A 24,776-nucleotide genomic window follows, 5' to 3' on the forward strand; every position below is an offset into this window, starting at 1 on the left:
TGAGTAAGAGCAGATTCATGTAGCATTTACTTCCTGAAATCCATCTGCCCTTAGCTCATGCATACAGTCAGGGGGTGTACTTAGCTGAGAAAACTCTTCCTCCCCTCCCTAAGGCACCTGGGATGTATGATATCATTTGCCTAGGCCTGTAAACCAGGAAGTAACTGAAGAAATGTAAAAAAAAAAGTTTAAAACAAGTAATTATGATATGCTTTCCTATCTATTTAATAATTCTAGCATCATAAGGATTGAAAATAGTCAATGTTGATTGAGAGAGTGAAGTTCCGCTTTAGGCATTTTTTTGTCATATGCTCATTTTGAATTGCCCAGGTTTGTGTCTCGTTTGCTTTAGGTAAAATGAATCCTTTTTTTTTTCTATGAATTAATAGTACTTAGTGTTCTGCAAATTGTGCTATTTCATAAATGAAGCAATAGGTAATCTAGTATGTCACTGCACTTTCAATACTACTAAATTTATTGTATTCAAGATATATATTTTTTTGTTTTAAAGTGTACTAAATCTATATAGAAAGTACAAGCATCAGTATTCTAAATGCATTATTTGATCAGAATATTAAGGGATTCAATTAAAACTTGTGTTTGCATGTACTGTATGTATGGCCCTGTCATTTTTCCTCCTTTGCTGGTCATTGCATGACCAGACTTAATGGCTTATAGTAAAACTTTAGTCAAAGAATTAAATCTTGCTAGATCGCTTCAGGCTGGTCCCTTTTGCAGGTATATCTGTGTAAATTAATACAAATAATTGCATGTACTGAATCCAGTACGCACTGCACATGCTCAGTTACTCTCTATTTTTAAAGAGTGCCAAATTTGTAGAGGCTGATCTGCTGACAGCCTAAAGATTTACTGCTGCTCATGGCTCTGGGCTTCAGCAAGTAGAAACAGGAACAATGCTGGAGGCAATTTACTGCACACACCAATGTTGGTAATTATTAATGTGGAATGTATGATCCTTGCTAAAGAACATTATTTTTATGAAGTTGTTATGGGTAAAGGTCCAATTTAAGTCTGGCCCTGAAATCAAGATATATTGAGAGCTGTTAACAGCTTAGTTTTCTAAATTCAAATGGAGTCCATAAACAAAGTGACCTGTACTCATGATAATGTTCATTTGTACTCTTCCCATTAACAAACATTATTAAAAAGTAAATACAATTTCAAAGTGGTAGCAGTCTAAATGATGCTCTATCTATCTAGCTAGCCAGATAGCTATATCATGTTTTCTTTTATAAACATTGTAAGCAATGGCTTTTCACTTAGGAAAACCTGATTTAGTTATCACTTGATGTAATTAAGCAAAAAAAAAGTTCCATCAGCTCAGATTGGCCAGGAAAATTGTTTCTTTAATGCTGGGAATTAGAAATAGGGGATTGAAATGATCAAAAGAATGAAAGTCCTGGAAAACTTCCCTTTATCATGGGAGACTTGGGTATTTTTTGTTCTTTGAGCTGCTGCAGCATTTTAGTAATGATTTTGAGTAGTGATGTGGAACACTGAGATGTAGAGGAGTCAAAAGCAATGTTATCTAAGACAGGAGAGATTCATAATCCAATATGACTTTTCGTAGTATAATCTGCCTTAGCTAAAATTAATGCTGTAGTTTAATCTGCTTATATTTTGCCTTCCCTGGTTTCTCCTTTCCCCCTCATATACATGCTAATGAAATTATTAAATAAAACCGTTCTGTTTACCTATCTTATCATCACTAGGTCTATGTTCTCCTCTGTGCAATATAGGCAGATCATGGCTGGTGGGAGATGCCAACCGGGTCCTTTAACCACTTGCCTACAGGGCACTTATACCCCCTTCCTGTCCAGGCCAATTTTCAGCTTTCAGCGCTGTCGCATTTTGAATGCCAATTGCACGGTCATGCAACACTGTACCCATATGAAATTTTTAGAATTTTTTTTAGACAGGTAGAGCTTTCTTTTGGTGGTATTTAATCACTTCTGGGTTTTTTTATTTTTTGCTAAACAAACCAAAAACAACTGAAAATTTTGAAAAAAAAAACGTTTTTTCTTAGTTTCTGTTATAAAATTTTGTAAATAAGTGATCTTTCTCCTTCACTGATGTGCGCTAATGAGGGTGCAGTGATGGGCACTGATAGGCTGCACTGATGGGCACTGATAGGGGGCACAGATGCTGAGTCTCCATGATTATAAGAAGTGAAATCCAATGAATAAAAGCAGCGGGCCAGGGACAGTACAGCTGGAAAGGAAAGAGCTAAAATATGTTGGACATCCACTAAATGAATAAGGCTCTGTCTAACTTGCTGCAACTTCTAATGCAGGCTGTTAGAAGCTCACAGGGTGCAGTACAATCTGATTAAGCAATTTCACTACAAGAGAGGAGCCTGAAGGTGGGGCTGGAGTTAAACTTTAAGTGCTTTACCAAGATGAAATTACTTCACAGATTCAATAGGTAAGGAGCACAAAGTTGTAAAGACCCCTTTCTTACCATCAGTCAAGCGTCATACAAAAGTGTAGATATTCATTGGCCTTCCAGTTGAAATGGAAAAATCTCTTTCCCAATGTCAGAACATAGCCAGCTAACACAGCAAAGGATAGACACGATTTTCAAATTAATAATGTTCTAATATATATGTGATGCTGTGCAGAAAAAGCAGGCTTTATAAATGGTACTGCATCAATGTACATTTAGGGGCCCAAATATATGTATTTTAATGCAGTAAAAACACATACAGTATGTACTGCATTTTGTTACATTGCATACTATATGTTACTATATATTGTATACTCCAGGATTTCACAACCAGGGTATCATGGATACCTAGGGTTTCTTCAGAGGTTGCTAGGGGTTCCTTCAGCAATAAGTAATGTCTGCCTCTCAGATATGTTCCCACTGACATCATTAATACTTTTAGCTATCTATAAGGGGGTAATTCTTCCCAATGACCACAAGTGTAAGGAGCATTCTGCCCACTGACCATCACACTAATGTATCATGAGTTGTAAATATAGTCATTTTTATTGGGGTTTTCTTGAGACTGAACAGTTATTTCAAGGGTTCCTCTGTGTTGAAAAGGTTGAGAAAGGCTAGTGTACTGTATTACCAGCTGAAAAAAATAATTTACATGCTTATAGGCAGGAACATGCAAACTATAGGGAAACATAGCAAAATGCATGTTCTTCTCAACACACACAAATGTACAAAAAAAGCTGTAAAAAAATCTGCAAAACTACAAGCATATTCACTACACCATGAACCCAACCTCATTCTATGTGCAAATATGCTTGGGAGGGCAGTAGAGGCAGTGCATTTCTTACCTCTTAAGATTGGCTGTTAAAAAGCATTGGATTCTGTAGCTTTGTTTGGTAGCTGGCAAAGACCTTCCCTGCAGCTGTTCCCAAATATGTGACCAACAGGCATAAAAGTAGTACCATCCTTTACTTCCATAGGTGGCAGCTAGTAATTTAAACATTTTTTTAAATATTGTTAAAGGTATTAGCTAACATGGTGGAGCATACAGTATTAGTTGACAGTTTAGTTGACTTGCCTTAAAAATTTGATGGGGATTGCAATATTCTCAAGATGCTTTTTTATGCCTAAGTTAATTACAGATTTGGTTCTGATATAATTTTATTTATAACCGCGTGGGGTTAGCAACATGCAGGTTATTGTTTTCACATCTCTATAAACATGGATAAATGTAGTTTCCCCACTGCAGATAACAGAAATACTGCAGTCACTTAATCTCCTGGGGAGCACCATCCACTGATGTGAATGAGCCAAGAAGTCTCATTAATATTAATTTCTGAAGTGTTACTGCAATTAATGAAAGACACTGTGACCTTTTCAAAGATATTTTTCCCTTACATTCCTTGTTATTGCCAAGTTAGGAAAAAAGTTGGAGGATGAGAAATAATCATTAATTTCTGTATACAGCAGTCAGTGTCTAAATGAACATGACACTTACCTGGTAATTATAATGAAGACCAGGAAGCATTAACAGTGCTCTTTAAGACAATGTAGGAATCATCAGTAATGCTGCTGTGTGTTAATAACCATATAAAATACATCATTAAACATGGTTAAACTTTACAGGAGTGTAATTAGCAGTATTAATTTCAATCATTGGAGCATTACTAGAAATACTGTGATGGTACATCCCCCAATTTTTGGTTTAATGACCTCTCTGCATGGAAATTTACTGTACAGTATGTGAACACATCTATTACATTAAGAAGGTCTTTATGTTTTATTATTACCCTTTGGATTAGAAATTAGAAGATTTTAAGCAGGTAATAAAATGTTGAGGTTTTATAATTCATTTCAGTTAAAATCTCAAGTGCCATGTTTATGAAGAATTCAAGAAATGATCATTACTCTTCAGCAAATCATTACAGTTTTACATTTTGGTGCCAGAATATTTTAATGAAACACATAATTGGTAGTATTTACAAAAAGAAACTGATAGGCATGATTGAATCATGATAATCAGTGAAACTGTAAATGTTTAATTTTTCTGTATATACATATAGATAATCTGAAATGTATATTTAGAAGTCTAGGCAGTTATAATGTATGCAGATAATAAAGTGATTATAAACCCTTTTATAATTTGGATAGGGAAGCTATACAAAAATTGCATTAAAACAGGTTTTAGTTGCTATTTTTTTATGGTTACGTTGTGTGATAGTTTGCATTTTTGGGTTTTTTTGGATGTGCAAAGAGAGATCATATGAACACCTCTAGGTAAAATCAAAATGTATATAACATTTAATTAAATATTAACAGATAAAGATAACAACTGTAATAATAGTGGAAAGTGTAACAGTAATACTTAGTTAGAGATGCCTTTGCACCTAGGAGTCCCCCGCTTCCGCCTTGACACAGTGATCAAAGCAGGCACGTGCATGAAGAATCTCTGGGATGGAACTAGTTTATTCCAAATTTGGTTGTAATATATACAAGACTAGTTGGTAGCACCATCTGTAAAACCATCCTTATATGTCCATGTATGGCTCCTTAACCAGGTTTTGGAGGCATTCCTATACATTAAGAAGCCACAATCAAGAAAAAATGAATTTCTTCCTCACTACACCCCCTGGCTTACAAAAATCATAAAGTAATGCCTCCAACTGTACATAAAGGCAACATCTCAACAATGATGTAATAGAGTAATCTTTCCACTACCCAGTTAAATTTATCTCAAATGGTAAATAGGGGATCACTTTTTTTTATTTTCTCTAAAGTGGATTTACCTACTTTCCGTGTCTGATTTACATGTACAGAAAATCTCATTCAACTATGTTTGGGCTGAAAATATAAAAAATAGCCAAAATTCAAAAAAATAAAAACAACATGTTGGACTAACAAAATCTAAACAACAAACTTTCATTTTCAAGAGCACAGAAGCATAGGAGCAGATAGGGACACCAAACTTTCCTTTTCAAGAGTTTAGAAGTATAGAAGCTTGAAAATGTTCTCAATATCTGGTTACGGATAGCAAATAAGACATCCGGTACTCAGATGGCAGCTGCAGCACAGCTATTGCAATGCAGTGGAACTCATACAAAGTCCATTTTATCCTGAGGACTATTGCAGTTCACAAGTCATAGATGTACAGGTACTTGACCATCACTGCTGATGGAACTTGCACAAACAGTTTAGCTGCTGATAAATGGAAAAGTCTTTATAGACAGTTGCTCCTGTTAAGAGCTTTTGTATCTTTCCCCAATATGCTTATGGTTGACGTCAAGGCAGGTTTCGGTTCAACATTTCATAATTACCAACAATGTCCATATACCAAATTATAGATTATTGAACAGGCAAATCAATAATTACTAGTGGCTTGGCCTAACAGTAAAGAAACTCAGCTTTCTATATTAATAAGTGAAGTATTGTTACAGGTACATTATCTATCTACCACCTAAACTCTATACTATTCTAAATCTAAGCTAAACTGTCTCAACTCCAGTTTCCTCCCACACACCAAGGACATTCTAGTAGGATAACTGGCTCCTGTCTACATTGAAAAATATTCCCAACGCACACATTGGAAATGGCTGTAAGGTATGTGGGTGCTACATTGACCAATGACTGGGGAATGGAGACAGCACAGATTAAGAGATATGTTGCCAGCACATCAGGGATCTCTGAGAAATTGTCCAAATGTTTTATTAAATGATCACATCACAGCAAAAAGTAACAATGTTTTGGGGCAGAGCAGGACTCCTTCTTCAGGCATGTGACAAGTGAAGTGTTAAACAAAGTGATATTAAAAGTACCATCTACCAATCGTAAAATTGACAAACATGCTACTCTGTACCATGACATCATAGTGACATCACAAACCTGGAGTAAATTCAAAGTAAATGAAGACAAACTCCCACGTTGTAAATTACTCAAAACAACATTAGGCATAATTATTAAGCTCAGTATTATGAAGACGCATGTATTAGATGCCCCACAGCAGCAAAAACACATGTACATAAGGATCAGGCATCCCTATCGAGTGCATCTGTCAGATGATGCAGGTACTGTAGGTCTAGGCCTGTGGCGTCCACGTCCCTGTTGCCAGGCAATCAAAATAGGTGTTTGCCCAGATCCTCCAATAGGAGCCAGGCTGGTACACATATGAGCGGTAAGGCCCCTGAAACAATTCACACACAGGATATGTTTTCTAATTTCTAATTAAGATACCAGAGTGGAGTTTCTCTTTTTATAGCCCTTTCTGCCATAAATTACCATTCTGTTTGTGTACAGTACATTTTTTGTAAATACTCTAAGTAAACAAAATGGAGTATTTTAAAATAAGTATTTTGTGATTGGCAGCTCCCACACAACATTGTATCTCATGCTGATCTATTTGCTGTATGCTTTTTGTGGCTTGGTTTAGAAAAAGAGTAAAAACTAATAACCAGTGTGCAAGTCAGACAAGGAAACTACAATGCCAAGTAAAGTGGTAATAGATTTGACAAGCTCTCGCAGTCAAATGTCTCTTGTCAGGAAAGTGACAGGTAGCTGTTAAATGAAGCTTTTCTATGCGTGTTGAATTGGGAATAATAATGATACAGTATCATTTCAAACTATCATATCTGTTATCCATACAACAAATGGTTCTCACACAGCCTTCTTTCTCTATTTAAATGTGCTTTTTACTTTTGTACTCATGTCATATTCTGCTATAGTTTTTGAAGAGGAACCTCATCATGTTAATAATATCTTAGAAGATAGAATTTTTTTTCATTCATTTACATCCTTTTACTGTTGTTGATTATAGTTTATTGTGTACGGACTCCCACTCTTATCTTGCTTTTTTACACATTCTGCAGTTTCATAAAACATTTCTTCTATCCTTGCTCTGGTGTTTTCTGGCTTCGGTCACCACTTGTTCAAAATTGTTAATTGCATAAAAAAAAGTTGCTGTGTAAGTTAACCAGTTTGCAAAAATTGTACCACAGAACTTTAACTATTAGTTGTGGGCCTTTGTTTTCTAAGGGTAATCATTTTCTTTTTGCCATGGTGCTGTGTGGTTTGTCTTACAAGGAACACATAATTTACAAAGAAAGAGTAACTGCCCCCTTAGTGTGGGTACACCCAGTCCTACTTCCCATGCTTGTCACCAATCCAGAGGGATCTCTGCTGTGTGGTCACGTGCCATAGCCTTCTCTGCTAGACCTCTCCATTCAGTTCTCTAGAGGGATTCTATGTAGTACAGAAGTAATGCTGTACACACTATCAGTTTATTATCCATCCAACCCAGTAGGCTGAATGAAACAAAACTGAAGAGCTCTAGAACTATCCACTGTTAGTACAGTGATCTCCCCGCTGAGATATTGTGTTCTGACAGGGGAACTGCCCCCACCAGAACACACGGATTAGCACTGCCAGCACTGATCAGATGCCGATCAGATGCTGGTCTTCCAGGATGCCTGTTTCGACAGAAGCCGGTTGGCCAGTTTCTATTTAACCGACCAGTGCCGGCCAATATTGAGCCCATGTGTACAGGTCTTTAAATGTTTTTATTTCTAGTCTTGCCATTTTCACCGTATGTAACAGGCCATCAAGTGGAGCAGTATTACATACTGTATCACATCTACAGCATTTTCAACATCCAGATTTGAATTTATCTCCCATTAAATACTTCTCAAATGAATTAATCATTGATGCTCAAATATTAAAGATATAATACTGTAAGTACTATTTGCCATGATGGCTATTATTTTTAACAATGTCAGGCAAATGGTTATAAAATGCATTTGTTAGGGCACGTAGCACATGCTTCATAGCTTAGTAAATTCAGTCTAGTATCTATCTTTAATGAACCCATACAAAGTTTCAATTATTATATTATATCCTATTCCCTGTTATTGTATAGAATTTTTGTAATTTTAAATATGTTATTCACTATAGAAGTCGGGTAACTGGGCCATAGTTTCCAGAGCTAGCTTCCTACGTTTTATAAATAAAAGTAAAAACTTTAGCTGTATGCAACAGTAGCTATGTGGGTTTGACCAATGAAAAAAGAGTAGTGTTTCCCACTGAAAAGTAATGTACAATATGAAATTGAGAGTACACACAGGATTTTCAAAGCAAAGTTTGCAAAAAAGTTTGGCGTGATAAAATTCTTAGCTTTTTGTAGCTCTGTTGCACATTGTTTTGTTAGGTACCAACTTAAAGCGGAACTTCACTCTTTCAATCAACACTAACTTTTTAATCCTTATGCTACTAGCAGTAGTAAATAGATAAGAAAGCAAATCATATTTTCTTATTATGTCACACATCCCAGGAGTCTTCTGGAGGGGAGGAGGGATTTTCTCAGCTAAGCACACTCTCCTGCCTGTATGCCTGAGATTGATTTTCTGGAAGTAAATGCTACATGAATCATCTGCCCTTACTCAAGACTCAATATAGGAGATTTACTAAAACTGGTTGACTCAGAATCTTGGGCACCTGTGCATTGTAGCCAATCAGCTTCTAACCTCAGCATGTTCAGTTAAGCTTCAGCAATAAAACCTGGAAGCTGATTGGTTTTTATGCAGAAGTGGACAAGATTCTGAGTCAACCAGGTTTAGTAAATAAACCCCAATATGACCACGGTCAGGAATGGGGGGGGGTTTCAAAAGGAATTCTCAGCAAGAATAACCATAGAGACATGGATGGATGAGGGAGTTGCATTGAATATTATAAACTAATTAAATAGCATCTTTGGTTTGTGGTGCTCAGATGTAGCATAGTTCCACTTTAAAGGTAACTGCGCCAAGGTCACTGACATTTCATATGCTGCCTGGCCTAGAAATCAAGGGTTTGTAACAAAGTGAATTAGTTCCCACAGAAATATATCTTTCTTCACCATGGTATAAGGTATGTATATTTTAGGGTTGGCTTCTTTATTTTTCTCTTTTCTCCTTTTTTCTGAACACTTTATAAAAATAGTTGCGGGCACTTTATGAATTTATTGAATTGGTGCACTTTAAAGTATCAGTGGACACTTTATAGGAATTTCTATGCAGAGCTCTTAACACTTTAAGTATGTAGTACTTGAAATAGTGTATGTACTGTATATATATGTTTGAGACACTGGGAGATTGACATTGATATGGTAGTTATTCCTGACTTTGCATTCATTTGTGATGCCTATTATTTTGTATTAGCAATGACAGACTAACATCATGCTCAATGCTGGAAATAAACCATGAGATAATCTACTTCTTAGCACATTCATTTTAGGGATGATCAATATAGAGGTAAATTTACCAAAGACAATATTTCTGTTCACATTACAAGGGACTTTTCACTTTACAAGCAAATTTTCCCTTAGATAACTTCCATGATCTAATCTTGTACAAGCAAAGATTCATTTTTTTTTTCATTTTCCTAATACAAGATTGGATATTCTTTGCAAAGGTGGTTTTTCACCACATTCACTAAGCTGAAGGAAGATTCCTATACACAGTGAATATTTGCCTTTATTAAATCAACCTCATAGTTTGCAAGATTTTTTAATCAGAGAAAGAAAAAAGTAACTCGCATAAGATCACTAGTGAGCATACATATTGTGTATGTAAAATACCTTTTTTTTTATAACATTTATAGGGGACTGTACACTAGTTTTAGATTAGCAATGGTAAAAATATTGACTGTTTAACTTTGTAATGAATAATGAATAGCCAGAACCTTTTTCAGGTTATATTGCTATCTTAGCACTCACCAAAGATTCACCTTCTTTATTTGTCCTGGTGTTCATTGTCAGAAGTGCAAAATATTACTGTTGACACTGAAACGGGAAGTGAGGGAAAAAAATTTCAATGCTAACCCTTCAGTTAATGACAACTAAAAGTGAATTTTCCTTACTTTGGATACATTTCCTTTGGATTCATTTACACTATTAGTAGCTTTTTCACAAATTGCACATAATGTATTTTTTATGTTTGTTGATATATGCATGTTTGGTTCTGTAGTCTTTGATAGATGGACAGCATTAATATCCACCCTCAAATTAAATTGTTCAACTTCTGCCTATACTGCTGAAGCAACATATTCTAATCTGTGGGCTAATACATCTCTGTGCCTCCTTGTCCTCAGGATTGATTAAGAAAGATGCAATATATATACTGTCTGATCTTCTGGCCCCAATAAACTCTGCCTTCACTTACCTTCCAGTTAATCATTTCACTTTATCATGCTTTATTCCTTATGAGCATAGCCAGAGTAGATAGCTTGAAGCCAGAATTCTATTACAATCTAGCTTTCATAAACAAATGTGTAAATGAGAATTTCATCTTATTTTCATGAAATAGGATGGGGATTGATTGTTCTGCTTTAGAATTGCTATTGATCTGCAGATTTTGAGCTCATGGCATTGAACATTAGTGAGGAATAGGTGTCCTTGTGTACAAGTCACTTTGGGATCACCCTTATGTTTATTTGTTTTATGGATATTCTTTTAGGATACTGCATTAGCTTTACTGAAAAACACTCTTAAAGGCTTACATCAATCTGTCAAACCCTACATTATAATTTTTTAGACTTCTTTTAAATGTGTATAGTGTATTATTACAGGTTAACATTGACCTGAAATAACGACAACACAATTTATCTTCACCTTTTTTTGCTTACGTTCGGCTCACCTCTGGACTACATCTCGATTACTCTTGATTACTTCTACTTTGTAGTTGAAACAGCAAAAGATTTCTGATTGGTTAATATGGGTTACTGTTATCATCAGGGATCTTAATACTGTCTGACTGGCTTATTTAATAGCACAGAGACTTGTATGTAAAGTATTCTAACCCATAGCCAATAATTACAATCCATAACTGGTTTGAATACAGGAAATTATATTCTGGGTGCAATGATCTTTGTATGTCACTCTTGCTGTTTGCACTGCCTGCTAAATTAGCTCAGACAAGCTCTATATTTTAAAGTGAATTTAGCATCTCATTTTAAAGTTATATTTGTTATTGTTTTTTACAGAGAATATGATCAAATACACTGGAAGTCCGGACAGTCTTCGTTCTCGCACACCCATGATAACACCAGATTTAGAGAGTGGAGTCAAAGTGTGGCATTTAGTGAAAAACCATGAACATGGAGACCAGAAAGAAGGGGACAGAGGAAGTAAAATGGTGTCAGAAATCTATTTGACAAGATTACTAGCTACTAAGGTATGTCAGAAACACAGGAGTTTATATTTGCTTATGTGGCTTTTTTTGTAGTAAACAGAAAAACAAAAAAATAAAATGTAGGACTTAGCACTCAAACAATATACAGTATATGCACACAAATCTTGGAGATTATATATAAAATGCAACATTTTGTTTAACTAAAAATTGAAATACATCAAAATGATTTGATTGATTTAAATAAATTCATAGGTGCAAATACCATAAGTAGGATCACCTCAATTACAAATATTAAAACATATATAAATCGGTCCACTTATTTAGTTGTTTTTCTCCACTTCTTCTGGATTACTGTGATAGCTGAGTAGCGCACTTTAGTAACACATACAACTGATCACTCTCTTTGATATCACTCCCCTACATGAGATGATATGAAATAGAGTGATCAGTTATATGTATTACTAGAATTAAAATAAACTAAAAATAGTGCTGTGCTTTCCGACTGTACAAGATTACATAAATTCATATATGTGTTATAGACCAACTCTAGGTCTTATTCAGATAAGCTTGCAGCACAGATAGTGATAACATGATACATAACATATATAAATGTTTAAGGTCCAGTTCACACTAGGACACGTGCTTTTCTGTGCGTTCTGGTTGTGACAGCCTATTCAATCCAATGGGCTGCCAAACATACCAGAACGAGGTACCATGTGCGGTACCTTGCAGTTTGGTGGCTGCAAACATGCTGAGATTACGAGATGCCTTTGGGTTACTATTAACAATGTCACCCATGCAAATCTCGCAAGGGCAGCACGCTCACGTGTGATGCGAGAACCCTGCACAGAATGTGCTTTTCCTATACCAGGTTCTAGTGTGAACGGGCCCATAAAGTGCAAGCAAACTTATTTTATAAAGTGCTCTAATATAAATCTTATAATGGGTGCTTTGTGTGCATCACAGACCTATGCAAATAAGATTTTCTTCACAGTGCAAAAACGTCTTTCTTCAAAGTGTGAATATCTGCTGTAGTAACCAAAGTAAAGCAGTGCTCCAATTATTGGACACAGTCCTACCCATTATGGTGGACCTCACACATTATACAGGGTCAAAAATCTGCTTTAGTACTTAGAGGAATGTGTCACTATAAGGTCTTTATTGCATTTAGAATGACATCATTGTCCCATAAGGCAAATATACAAGACAAGACTACAGTATAATGTTTTTCATTAAAAAAAAATTAAGACTTTTAATACATGCACACACATAAGCATTTACAAAATTGGTGCACTATAACTGTAAAAATCACTCAGTATATGTTAGCAGCAAAGTGAAGAACACTGTATCTCACTCAGATCACATCCCAGCCCAGCCCACTTCCAGTTTCCAATTTGTTGTCACTCCACAGACTCTGCCCTATAGGTTACATCAATTTGAATTCCTCAGGGTTTATCTGTGCTGTAAGCTTGCATAGAGTTGGTTATACCACATATATATTTCTTTAATGTTGTAACGTGGAACAACTCTGCACCATATATATATATATATATATATATATATATATATATATATATATATGCTGGCAGATTGGTGGGGGATAGAGTGATAGTGCAGTATAATATTAAAAATGATATTATGTAACTAAAATGATTTCAGTGGGTGACTGCACTGCACTGCAAATATCAAGTTACTTTGCTTGTTATTTAGCGATTCCAGGAGTAAATGCTTAGTTAAAGAACCAGAAATTACAGAATATATCCACTGACGTTAAAAAAAAAACAAAAACAACAACACCACCAAAACACTCAGCAATAATATAAAGTAGGTGAAAAAACAGCTCTAGCAAAGACAAACATCCCTTTAACAGGCAAATGGCCAAGCAGAGGAGAGCAAATCTTACAGATCAAGACTCAGCAGTTTTCCTGCATCTTGTGAAAAAAGAACCTTCTTTTGAGGACAGTGAGGTGCATATTTTGGACAGTGATGGCAACTGGTTTAAAAGAGATGTGAAAGAAGTCATCACATCAATCTGGAAAAAACATCCTTAAAAAAGGGTGAGAGCCTTTGGCAGCATCTGTCTTCCACAAATAATGCAGTTTTACCATCTCTAACTCAGCAATTTGGTAACAATTATATATCTAAAAGTCAGCTGATCGGAATGATTAAAATTGTATTTAATATGCAGACATTTCAACACCAAGGATGGGATTATGTAACTATAGCAGGGTCGTCTCACAACTTTCACATTTCTCATCCTGTTCTTGGACAATCAGCATCTGCCATGACATATTCCATAGTGACTGGATTAAGGTGCCGGTGCTAATTGTATTGATACAAATACTGGGGTATGTTTCTGACATTTATCAGAACTGAAGAAGCCAGGAATAAGCCACAAAAGCCACAAAACATCTTCATCATAACAGCTACTATTACTACTACTACTGCTAGCTATACATGACCTGGGTACATGAGAACCTTGACAGACATATATAGCTCAATGGAACTACTGAGCATATGATAATGAAAAGATAAATAATTCACCAAAAAAGACTTGGATTGTGATGTGGACAAGAACTGGGAGTCAGAAGATGGATATTAAAATCAACAAATAGCATATAATAATCTAAAACTGCTAAGGCTTAGAATGAGAGAGATAGGAATGACAGTTTATCAAACAGGACCTGCTGTATACCCATTATAGAAATATAAACATATCTGTGTGTACTACTTCAGTTATACAGTACAGTGTCTGTGCAAATAAATAGCCTCTCTTGGTCTGGGAAATGCGAGGGAAAACTCTCCATTGGAGTCTCATCAGCAGGTGCCAACCCAAAAATAATATCAGTCTAGACCAGCAATGGGCAAACTACGGCCCGCGGGCCGTATACGGCCCAGCGGACCTTTTAATCCGGCCCGTGGAGCGTGGCAAACATTGGCTGTCAGAATGTGTGTAGGCGGGGCAGCGTGAGGAACGTGAGGGGAGCTAGGCTCCTCTCACAGTCCGCCCTGAAGACCGGAACGGCGCGGGAACACGGCGAGAGGAACGCGCGGAGCAAAGGTAAGTGAATTGACACAGGGGGGACTTGGCTTACTACTTGGGGGGGAATAGTACTGTGGGGGATGAAATACTATATGAGGGATGAATTAATATGGGGAATGAATTACTATAGGGGGGATGAATTACTATATGGGGGATGAATTACTATGGGGGATGAATTACTATATGGGGGATGAATTACTATGGGGGATGAATTACTATATGGGGGATGAGTTACTATGGGGGATGAATTACTATATGGGGGATGAATTACTATGGGGGATGAATTACTATATGGGGGATGAATTACTATGGGGGATGAATTACTATATGGGGGATGAATTACTATGGGGGATGAATTACTATATGGGGGATGAATTACGATATGGGGATGAATTACTATGGGGGATGAATTACTATATGGGGGATGAATTACTATGGGGGATGAATTACTATATGGGGGATGAATTACTATATGGGGGATGAATTACTATGGGGGATGAATTACTATATGGGGGATGAATTACTATATGGGGGATGAATTACTATGGGGGATGAATTACTATATGGGGGAATAATTATTATGCTAACTATGGGGGAATATTACTATACTTATTATGGATGACACATACACATCATTCATCTACTCTTGATCCGGCCCCCGGGTCCAATATATGAACTCATTGCGGCCCTCAAGTCAAAAAGTTTGCCCACCCCTGGTCTAGACTAAAGTTACCAGATTCAGTTTATTGAAATTCCTTCAGCAATCTGCTTACCTTGCAGCACACAGCTGCGAAATATTGAAGTATTGGAGGACTGTCTGATCAAAGCGCTGGTAAATATTTTAAACAGATAGTAATAAAAAAGGAGATTCACATCATGAGTGGCACCCATAATGGCTAAATCACCCCTTTGGATCTACAACAAAGTGGTGGATTATAATAAACAAAGGCTCTGATCCAATGTGCTGATCCCCTTACTTTTTGATGAAAGATGTCACCAGAAGAACTTATGGTTGTTGGATCTCCCCGTAAGGTAGAAAGGGCAAGTATAGTATCTTACTCTAAGACTGCCTTAAAAAATTTAGCCCTCAAATTTTGCACTCAAAACAAATAAACACCATGCTATATACCAGTATGAGGGTGTTTTTGACATACTGTATATTTGTATGTTGTGATGTTTAGTGATGGCCTGATATCTGTGTGAAGCTGAGACCCATAATGACTTTACTAGCCATTAATTTAAGAGATGTTTATAGTTGCTAAGTATATTTAAAATAAATAATTAAAGGAATAATAGAAAATGATTGCCTGTAGGTATATCACTACACTTTCAAACATTCTCCTTGAAATGGTTGATCTGTGGGGGTGGTCATAAAAAGTGCTACATTTGAAGATAATGAAAAAAAAAATATTTGTTATCTGTAAACTATGGGCATGCAAGTGTATCCCCCAAACATAGGAGGCAGTTTGAAGCTTCTGATCTCTGTTCTTCCCACAAAGAATTGTCAGTATTAAAAGTTGGAAAAAAGCCTTATGGTCTTTTTGGTTTTGCACACATTCTTTTCTTATCTCCTGGGTGTACTTCATAAATGTACATATTTGTCATAAGTGAGTTATTTCTCTTCTATGCAAATTAGTATATTATGTATAAAAGCCCCCTAACATGGAACTCCAGACCAGCAGATAAAAAGGTAGATGAAACAGGAAGCTGCAGGGCTGAAATGGTAAATAGTGGTGTAACCTGACAAGCTATGCAGTATGGCAAAACTGTGTGAATCACAAGGCTTGCTTGTTGAAACGAAGAATCCTTTGATAGGTATAGCTATTCATATTTGTATTACAACTGTGTATTTAACTGTTTGCCTGAAACTGTATATTGTTTGGTTTAAGTATGATTTTGAAGAAAAGACGTTACAATCCCTAAATACATTTCCCAGTGTAATCCAAAAAATACTGTTATGCATGCTGCTTGCTGAACTCTATGCAAACAGGATTCACTAAGTGCAGGTGTTTTCAGGACTAGAATATTCATATCCTTAAAACTTGCGTAACACAAGCAGGTGTTGTCAAAATCCAGCTTTGATTAAATTCATGCCTTCACTATGCCCAAATTATTTTTCATCTTCATAAAACAATTTGATTACATTTTTGTTTAACACATAATTTCATTTTCGTTTTTTTGTCACTCCATAACATACATTTCTAAATATATATAAAACAGAACAATGGTTTAGTCTTGAACATAGGAAGCAATATAAAAATGTGTACTCTAGATGTAAAATCACAAACCAATGTTGCTTATTTAAAGCGAAACTATAGACAAACGGCTAAATAAACATCTTTAATAAGCATTGGTTTATTATTTACCTAAGGATTTGTAATTCTAATCTACGCACCTATGCTTGGCTGGAAGACCTCTCTCTTACTCTTCTGTTTAGCATTACTGCTTCCTTATTCATCGTAACTGCTGCCTCCTTGAACACGTTATGTTGCTCATTCATTGTCCAATGGGCAGGCTGGAGGCGAAGAGGTAATATTTACCAAGGAGAGCTAGAGTCTACTACTGGGCAAAGTTCGTTCTGTTCTCAATGTGCTTTCCACAATACTCCTAAAGAATTTAATGCCTTGATGCTGATGATGACAATATCTACAGCCATATGTTTACCCAAGATAGTTACTTAAGTTTTGAGATTAAAATACTTGACCCAGTCCTGCATAAGCAAATTCTTTTTAGTGGCCCTCTTTATATCTGTAACATTTTCTTTTTTAAACCCTACTTGCTTAGTCAGTCACAGTGGTAATGTTATTGAAGTTTTTAGTAGCTCAGCAGAAACGCATTCCACAGCAAAAGCAGCAACTCGTTCAATTTGTAGATGTTGAGATGTATCAGTCAGTCAGTGATGAACAGTGCTACCATGAAGTCTTCGGCTAGGTTCACACCTATGCAGTTTGCGTTTGACCCATTTCTGCAGTGCGTTTTTGCCTCATTTTTGATGTGTTTTGTTATTTTTTCTTGTTGCTAGGCAGATTTAAAACACATACAAAAAGGCATCAAAAACGTGGCAAAAATGCAGCAAAAAAATGCACAACATGCTTTTCTGCAATATTTCCATTGAAGTCTATAGAACCAAAAACACAACTTTTTGCATTTAAAAAAGTCCCTGGCCCTTTCCAAAAAACACTCCGGGTGAAAACACGGCAATGTGAACTTGTCCCATAGGAAATCGTGTTAAATGGACTGTAGTATATTTCTGCAAAACGCTGCAGAAAACGCTTAGGTGTGAACCTAGCGTTAGTCAGCATGCAGTTTGCATTTTCTCCCATAGTTGGGTTTGTTTCATCCAAGGCTGTTGATATCCTACCACAATGCAAAGCCTTTTAGCGGTAATTTTGTACTTCTCTGACTCTGCAATACATTGTCCATCTAGAGTGCCTTGTACACTGTCCATTTACTGGTCACTTAATGTTACTGTTTTAATTCAGGAAAATATAACTAAGAAAAAAGATAATATTCATTAAAATTGTATTTGCTTTTATTTCAGTATCTGAAATGGTTGACTTATGTGATGTATTTGATAATATTTTCACAATGCGTTGTTTTTGATGCAGGGCACATTACAGAAATTTGTAGATGACTTGTTTGAGACTATATTCAGCACAGCACATCGAGGTAGTGCTCTTCCCTTAGCCATCAAATATATGTTTGATTTCCTGGATGAGCAAGCAGACAAGCACAATATTCATGATCCCCATGTTCGACACACCTGGAAAAGCAACTGGTACGTTTTCTGCCTCTCACAACAGAAAAGTCTTTCTTATGTTGTACAGCATAATTTAATTTGTAAGGACATTAACTTATCTTTCAGTGTAAAAACAAGAAGCAATTTTTTTCCTACATTTTCATGGCTGCTCTTAAAGTTTAGTTCCAACTTTGCAGTCAAATTTGAGAAAACCCCACCAAATGTTTGTTATGTGTTCCCATTCACATAGCATCACTAAACAGATTAACAAAAAATCTTAACTTTCTAGGTGTTTGGAACAGGCTTTGGACAAACTGCCAGGTACTTTGAAATTTTAAAAAGAGGGGAAATCAATCCATCCACACCAACAAAGAGCAGCAAACTAAGTTTTCAATGAGAAATCAAGCTTCTATATCTTTATCACTTTGTTAGGACTGACAGTGTTCTAATCTAGTTTACAATTGACAATGAGATCTGCCAGAACTTTACAGACAGGGCTAATTATGGTAAACCTTGGATCCCCCTCCCCCTGTCACATCTGCATAGCAGAAGAAACCTTCAGTTTTGGACTTTTCAGAAAACAGCAAGTGACAATTTAAGCAGCATTTGTTTAAGTTACGGTATGTTAATAAGAAAATGTAATGCATGTAAAGTAAGTGTTATTCCAATTTTGGATGCAAAAAATGGAAAATACACTTTAATCCTAACCCTGACACTTAACAGTACTCTAACCCATCTGAAAATGTGACCTAAACCTAATTAATATTTAACACCCAAATGTAAGTGTTAAGAAATTAATTTTTGGCACTTAATCTAAACGTAACCCTTAACCTAACTCTAATATACACATTTCATGCTCTAATTTCTTAACACAATTAAAATTGATCCTAAGTACAACCTGAATAAATTAATCTAGTAACCCTACCACAACTCCTAACTCTTTACCATACCTTAACCTTACACTAAAACTAAATAAATTCCTGGGGACCAACATTTACCTTTTAGGGTGATAGAACCAATATTTCTAATAATACACCTATTTTTGCCAATATCTTGCAGAATTGAGGCCTGAACACCAAGAAACACTGATTTCATTAAAAGAAAATTGTCCATCCATGTGGACACAATACATGCTTGATTTAAAATGAGAATGTAGGGTATAATAATCTGTTTGTTTGTCTTCTATGATTGGAAAAGTTTATGAACTTGGTTTAAGAACACTAACATCCATTCTCACAAAAAATAAGAACCCTCTGCATTACCCTAAAGTATCAGTAAGTAAGATATGTTTTACTGTATAGTAGATTATGTTCCTATACTACAAAATACATAATTATAGAGGGCAGGTCCATGGTAACTGTGAGCATATGATAGCAGACTGTTCTGGGGAAGGCCGGTCAATGAAACAGGTTACAAAGTCAGAGAAAACTAGGTAACTTGTATGCTGAAAATCGGTCTTAAGATCACCCTCATGGCTAGTTTCAGTTTAGGTTTGCATATCCTGTCTTAGGTCATGGAAGCAGTTGCAACCCATGAAGCCCTCAAAAGGTAAATCTGCTTTTGTGGGAAGAAATATATCAAATGAAAAAATAATAATATAGCATATGCAATTGTGGCACAAGACATATCATAATTTAATGTTGTTAAAACTTAGATTTCCTTTTCATTCTGTAGCTACTGTAATTTTCTGTAAAATTAAATGCAATATGACAACCTGGAGGAATTCTGTACACAGTTGGATGCTTCCAAAATGTCATTTCCAGCTTGTGTGATTAGCTCACTGGTCTAAGATAAAAGTCAGATTTTAGGCATTCCCTGCAACAAAAATATAGGTTTTGGTGAGATGCTTCTAAAGAGTTAATGACTTCTAAAGATATGCAGGGACTTCAGCTTTCCTCATTATTTCCTCACAATAATGAAGAAGTCCCTCCCATTAAAAATCGGTATCCAAAAGACACTGAAGAGCAAACAGCTTTTTTCAGCGCAGAAACAGGTAGAAACTTGCAATAAAGTTTGGTAAAATCCTTGCTATGTACATTGATCACCCAGAGGGGATTGTTTTTTTCTCAACAAAAGTGTAGTTACTACTTGAAGCTTCTGCATTTCCTTTCCCTTTAATAGGAAGTGTAATAGATATAGGTTCTGAGACTATCCTCCTTAAAATATACTGCCACTGACTTGATTGTAATCTTTGAAGTTATAGTAAATTCAATTATTATAAATTATTATAAATTAACCGGTGTAAATAGTTGTAATTCACCTACTTGAACTGTAAATGTTTTTCTTGCATGGTGGTAAGGGTGTCAACACTTAACTATAGATATGCTGCAGTGCAGATTCTAATGATTTAGGAATTGCTGGGGGGGATTCAATCAAGCCCTAATGACATTATTCTGGCAGTATGGCCCTTTAAAAAGTCCCGTGCCAGATTCAGAATTCCTTGCTGCCAGTTTTGGTAGCTTTACTGACATGTGTGGCAGATTAAATAGTTCTTACTAGTGTCACAATTACTGTACCAAATTCAAAAATAATGTCTTCCAGTTCATAGATAATGAAACTGAAGGTAAGACTAGCTCCAAGTTGGAGCACAAAGACAGGCAGAGTGCCTGTCTCCATATGCTGTGTAGCAGAGCAGTGAGCTTGCATGTCGCTACTTTCTACCCTCCCCAGTTGTCACCAGTTGTTAAGGGCACTGTTGGCTTCACAGCCAATAGCCTGCTTGCAACCAGTAATGCTGATAGAGCCTGATAGGGAAGCTGAGACACTAGTTCCCTTTAAATTGGTCCTCTCCTTGTGATTGACAGCTGGCAGGTGGATTCTATAGCTTACAACAAGATTTCAATTGGCTATGGATCCACCCACTACCCACTGTCAATGTGCCTATTGTCAGCTGTCAGTCACAAGGGGAGCAGACCTGACGGGAAACTACTATCAATGAAGACTCTGCCCACCCTGCTACAAAACTCCTCAGCAAGTTGCAGGGAGGGAGCTCAGCCACACTAGAGCTCCGTATGGACTCTTCAGTCTCAGAATTTTTCAGTCTCCAGCCTTTGCACACAGTGCTTTCCACACTACCAGTTTTGCACATTGTCTTCACAAGCATGTGGAGGCATGTTGGGATTCTAAAAAGTGTCATGCATAATGCAGTGTGCGTTTGCTTGTTGATGTTAAAATGTTTACTTCTTTTCCTCTGCATGTGTGTTATTAAAAGTTTACTTTGTATAACTGTTTTTATTTGTGCTGTTTTCTGGAAGCATGATAACTATGTTACAACTGTAATAAAATATGTTTTTAACAAGTGTTTAATATCAATATGAGGTGAGGCTCGAGTCGAGAATTGTTAGTTAATATTCAGATATGCGAGATCTATATTTTGCTGTGTCACATACTTCCATAGAGCTAGTGATTGAGAATGACAGTGTATTTTCCTCTATGATCAAGGGCTTACTGAAGCCTGTATTGTAGGCTCATTGATGTGAAGGTCTATAAGAAGTGACTCAAAGTTAATTTAATCTGATTGCAAGGAGATAATTTCTTCATTTCCTCTCTCCCCTCCCTCATCCCCTTTAAATAAACCTCCTGCTCATTTAGTCTGAGTGGCTGCAATCAGTTTGAGATTAAAAGCGCAGATAATGTTAATAATATGCTAATGCTTCATTAGTCAGACACTTATTGGTGCCCAGGCTGTGTATATGTGTCACTGCTGTGTCCTGATCCGGCTCATTGTCATAGGGGACAGGACGAATCCCACAGTCCCAATGTTCTACTGCCAGTAATATGTACAGTAGAGGGTAAGGAGAGCAATCATCATTCAAATGATTTATATTGGACTATAACATATAGGTACAGGGCTCGTTTGGTATTGTGAAGCATAGCTGGGTGGTTAACTTATATATATATATTGTTAGAGTGGATGGACATAACCTATATTAAATGTTTACTAATCATTTAACTGCTAGTTTAAGAGATTTCCAGCCATGCTAATAAATGAACACAAATGTGCTTGATCTGCTGGAAAAGTGGTCATAATCTGACAAGCAGTTGAACATTGTAAGATGAGTTACACCTTAGAAGAAAGCAGTTAATCGCCTATGATTGCAGTATTGCCCCACCATGTGCAATCAGTTGCTGTTCTGTGCTACTGTTCATTTTATACTGATTGCATTAGAGACAGAGATGAGTAATAAACAATTTTCATTAATTAAGTAGCTCTGCTAAAATCACTCAGGTAGCTGAACCTTAAGAAATTATACTTTTTTTTTTTACGTGAAAACATTGTTGATTATTGAATTAGGCAGTGCCTAAAACATTGATGCTTTGCAAAATATGGTAACCCTTACCAATCACAAATCTTCCTTTAATTGATCTGCCTCAAATAAGGTGATTTCCTGTTGTTATAGATCAGCATATTCCCCATATCACTTTTGCATGGCTTGACCGAATAAAGCCAGTTGATAAATGCATTTTTGCTTCAAGAAAGATAGCAGATTTTTTTACTTTAGTTTTCTACTTTTAGACACCATTCATTAGTGGAGGGTGCTTAACACATTCATTTACTAAATGAATAGCTCTTTCCTTTGGTGCTCTTTAAGCCTAGCACCAATGAACAAATGCAGCACTCTGCATTTTACATCAGTTTGAGAAGCTTCTGAGATCATTTAGAGTAAATCAAAAGGTGCTTTTGCATTCCTGTTGACTTATATGGGGGAAATAAGTGATTCTGATGTGAACACAAGCCTGCTGACGCAAACTTTTATACTCATTTTATTCAAATACATTTTTTTTTCTATTTTTGTCACACCATTATACAATAGGATTTGTCATTCTATATACTCTGCACCCAGTGCAGGACCAACATCAGAACAGTATCATGTATTTTGTGAGATGGTATGTCAGAAATGCAGGAGGAATGTATTTATAAAATATAAAAAGGGCATACTTTAGCACATATATCATCTGTGTTTCACTGCCCTGCTCCAATATCATTCATTGTAAGCACCAGCATGAAACCACTAATACCACTAATACTAATTGCCACTATTTACACACACCCCTTAAATCACAATTGATTATGATGGAGAGCCATGATTTTCCATTGAATGTGAAATCTGATATTATGGTTCCAGGCCAACACTAAAATGAGTATATTGGGGCAAGAAAACCCATCTGTGTAGTTTCACTGAAAGGCACTACAGAGCAACATTTGGGTACAACTGGGAAAACATTCTGAAGTAGTTAGAATATAAACACATAAGAATATTTCAGAATGTAGGAAAAATTCATTCATATTCTGAATTGAGTTATTTGGTTCAAATGTGGTCATCTGTTGTCAGAGTGTTCAATTACATTTTAATTTTTTTATGATCCTAACTGCCATTTTTATTTTTAATATTACCACTTGCCCTCTGAAACATTTACCCCCCCCCCCCCCCTGACCAGGCCATTTTTTGCGATATGGCGCTGCATTACTTTAAATGACAATTGCGCTGCAATGCTACACATAAATTAAATGTATGTCCCTTTTTCCACACAAATAGAGCTTTCTTTTGGTGGTATTTGATCACCTCAGCGGTTTTTACTTTTTGCGTTATAAACAAAAAAAGACCGACAATTTTGAAAAACAAACAATAAAATATATCCCAAAAAAAATTTAAAAATCAAATCTTCATAAGTTTAGGCCAAATGTTTTCTGCTACATATTTTTGTTAAAAAAAATCCCAGTAAGTGTATATTGATTAGTTTGCACAAAAATTATAGCATCTACAAACTATGGTACATATATCAGAATTTATTTATGTATTTTTATACTAGTAATGGCGGCGATCAGCGACTTATATCGGTACTGCGATATTGTGGCAGACATGTTTACATTAACTGAAACTAACTAAAACTTTGTGGGAACCAGTGAACACTTATACAGTGATCAGTGCTAAAAATAAAAATGTTGGGAAGGGGTTAACATCTAGGGTGATCAAGGGTTAATTGTGTGCCTAGCTATAAGCTTTGCAGGGACACACAATCTTTCACTTCCCTCCCTGTCAGAACAGAGCTCTGCCTTGTTTACATAGGCAGAGCTCTGTTCTTTGTCCTGTCTGACGATTGGCAGGTGCCGGTGAACGTCCGTTCACCAGGATTCACAGAATGGCTTCTGCTGTGAGTGTTCACAGCAGAAGTAAGTTGCAGGCGGTGCCCTATAGCGAAAGTGCATAATCACATTTATTTACATGATTTTGTATAGGAGGGCTGCCCTGTAACAGTAAAACTGTTATAGGGTTGTCCTAAGGTTGTTAAAATGAAAAGGTTTGGATAGGGGGCTGCTAATTGTCCTTAGTTCTGAAGTCAATGAGTTCAGCCTACTAATAACAAGGTGAAAAGAGGC

General features: G+C 36.3%; 1 protein-coding gene across 1 annotated transcript in view; it reads left to right on the plus strand.

The window, feature by feature from the left end:
* PLXNA4 (plexin A4) overlaps nt 1–24,776 on the plus strand; it is a 925,294-nt gene that overhangs the window by 879,222 nt on the left and 21,296 nt on the right. The window contains exons 28-29 of the mRNA XM_089676880.1: nt 11,467–11,657; nt 18,267–18,436. Coding sequence (XP_089533006.1) covers nt 11,467–11,657; nt 18,267–18,436 — 361 coding nt within the window. The remainder of the gene's footprint in view (nt 1–11,466; nt 11,658–18,266; nt 18,437–24,776) is intronic.

This window comes from Staurois parvus, unplaced genomic scaffold (genome assembly GCF_062004578.1).
Source record: "Staurois parvus isolate SC_StPar_1 unplaced genomic scaffold, SC_StPar_1.0 ptg000175l, whole genome shotgun sequence".
Taxonomy (NCBI): Eukaryota; Metazoa; Chordata; class Amphibia; order Anura; family Ranidae; genus Staurois; species Staurois parvus.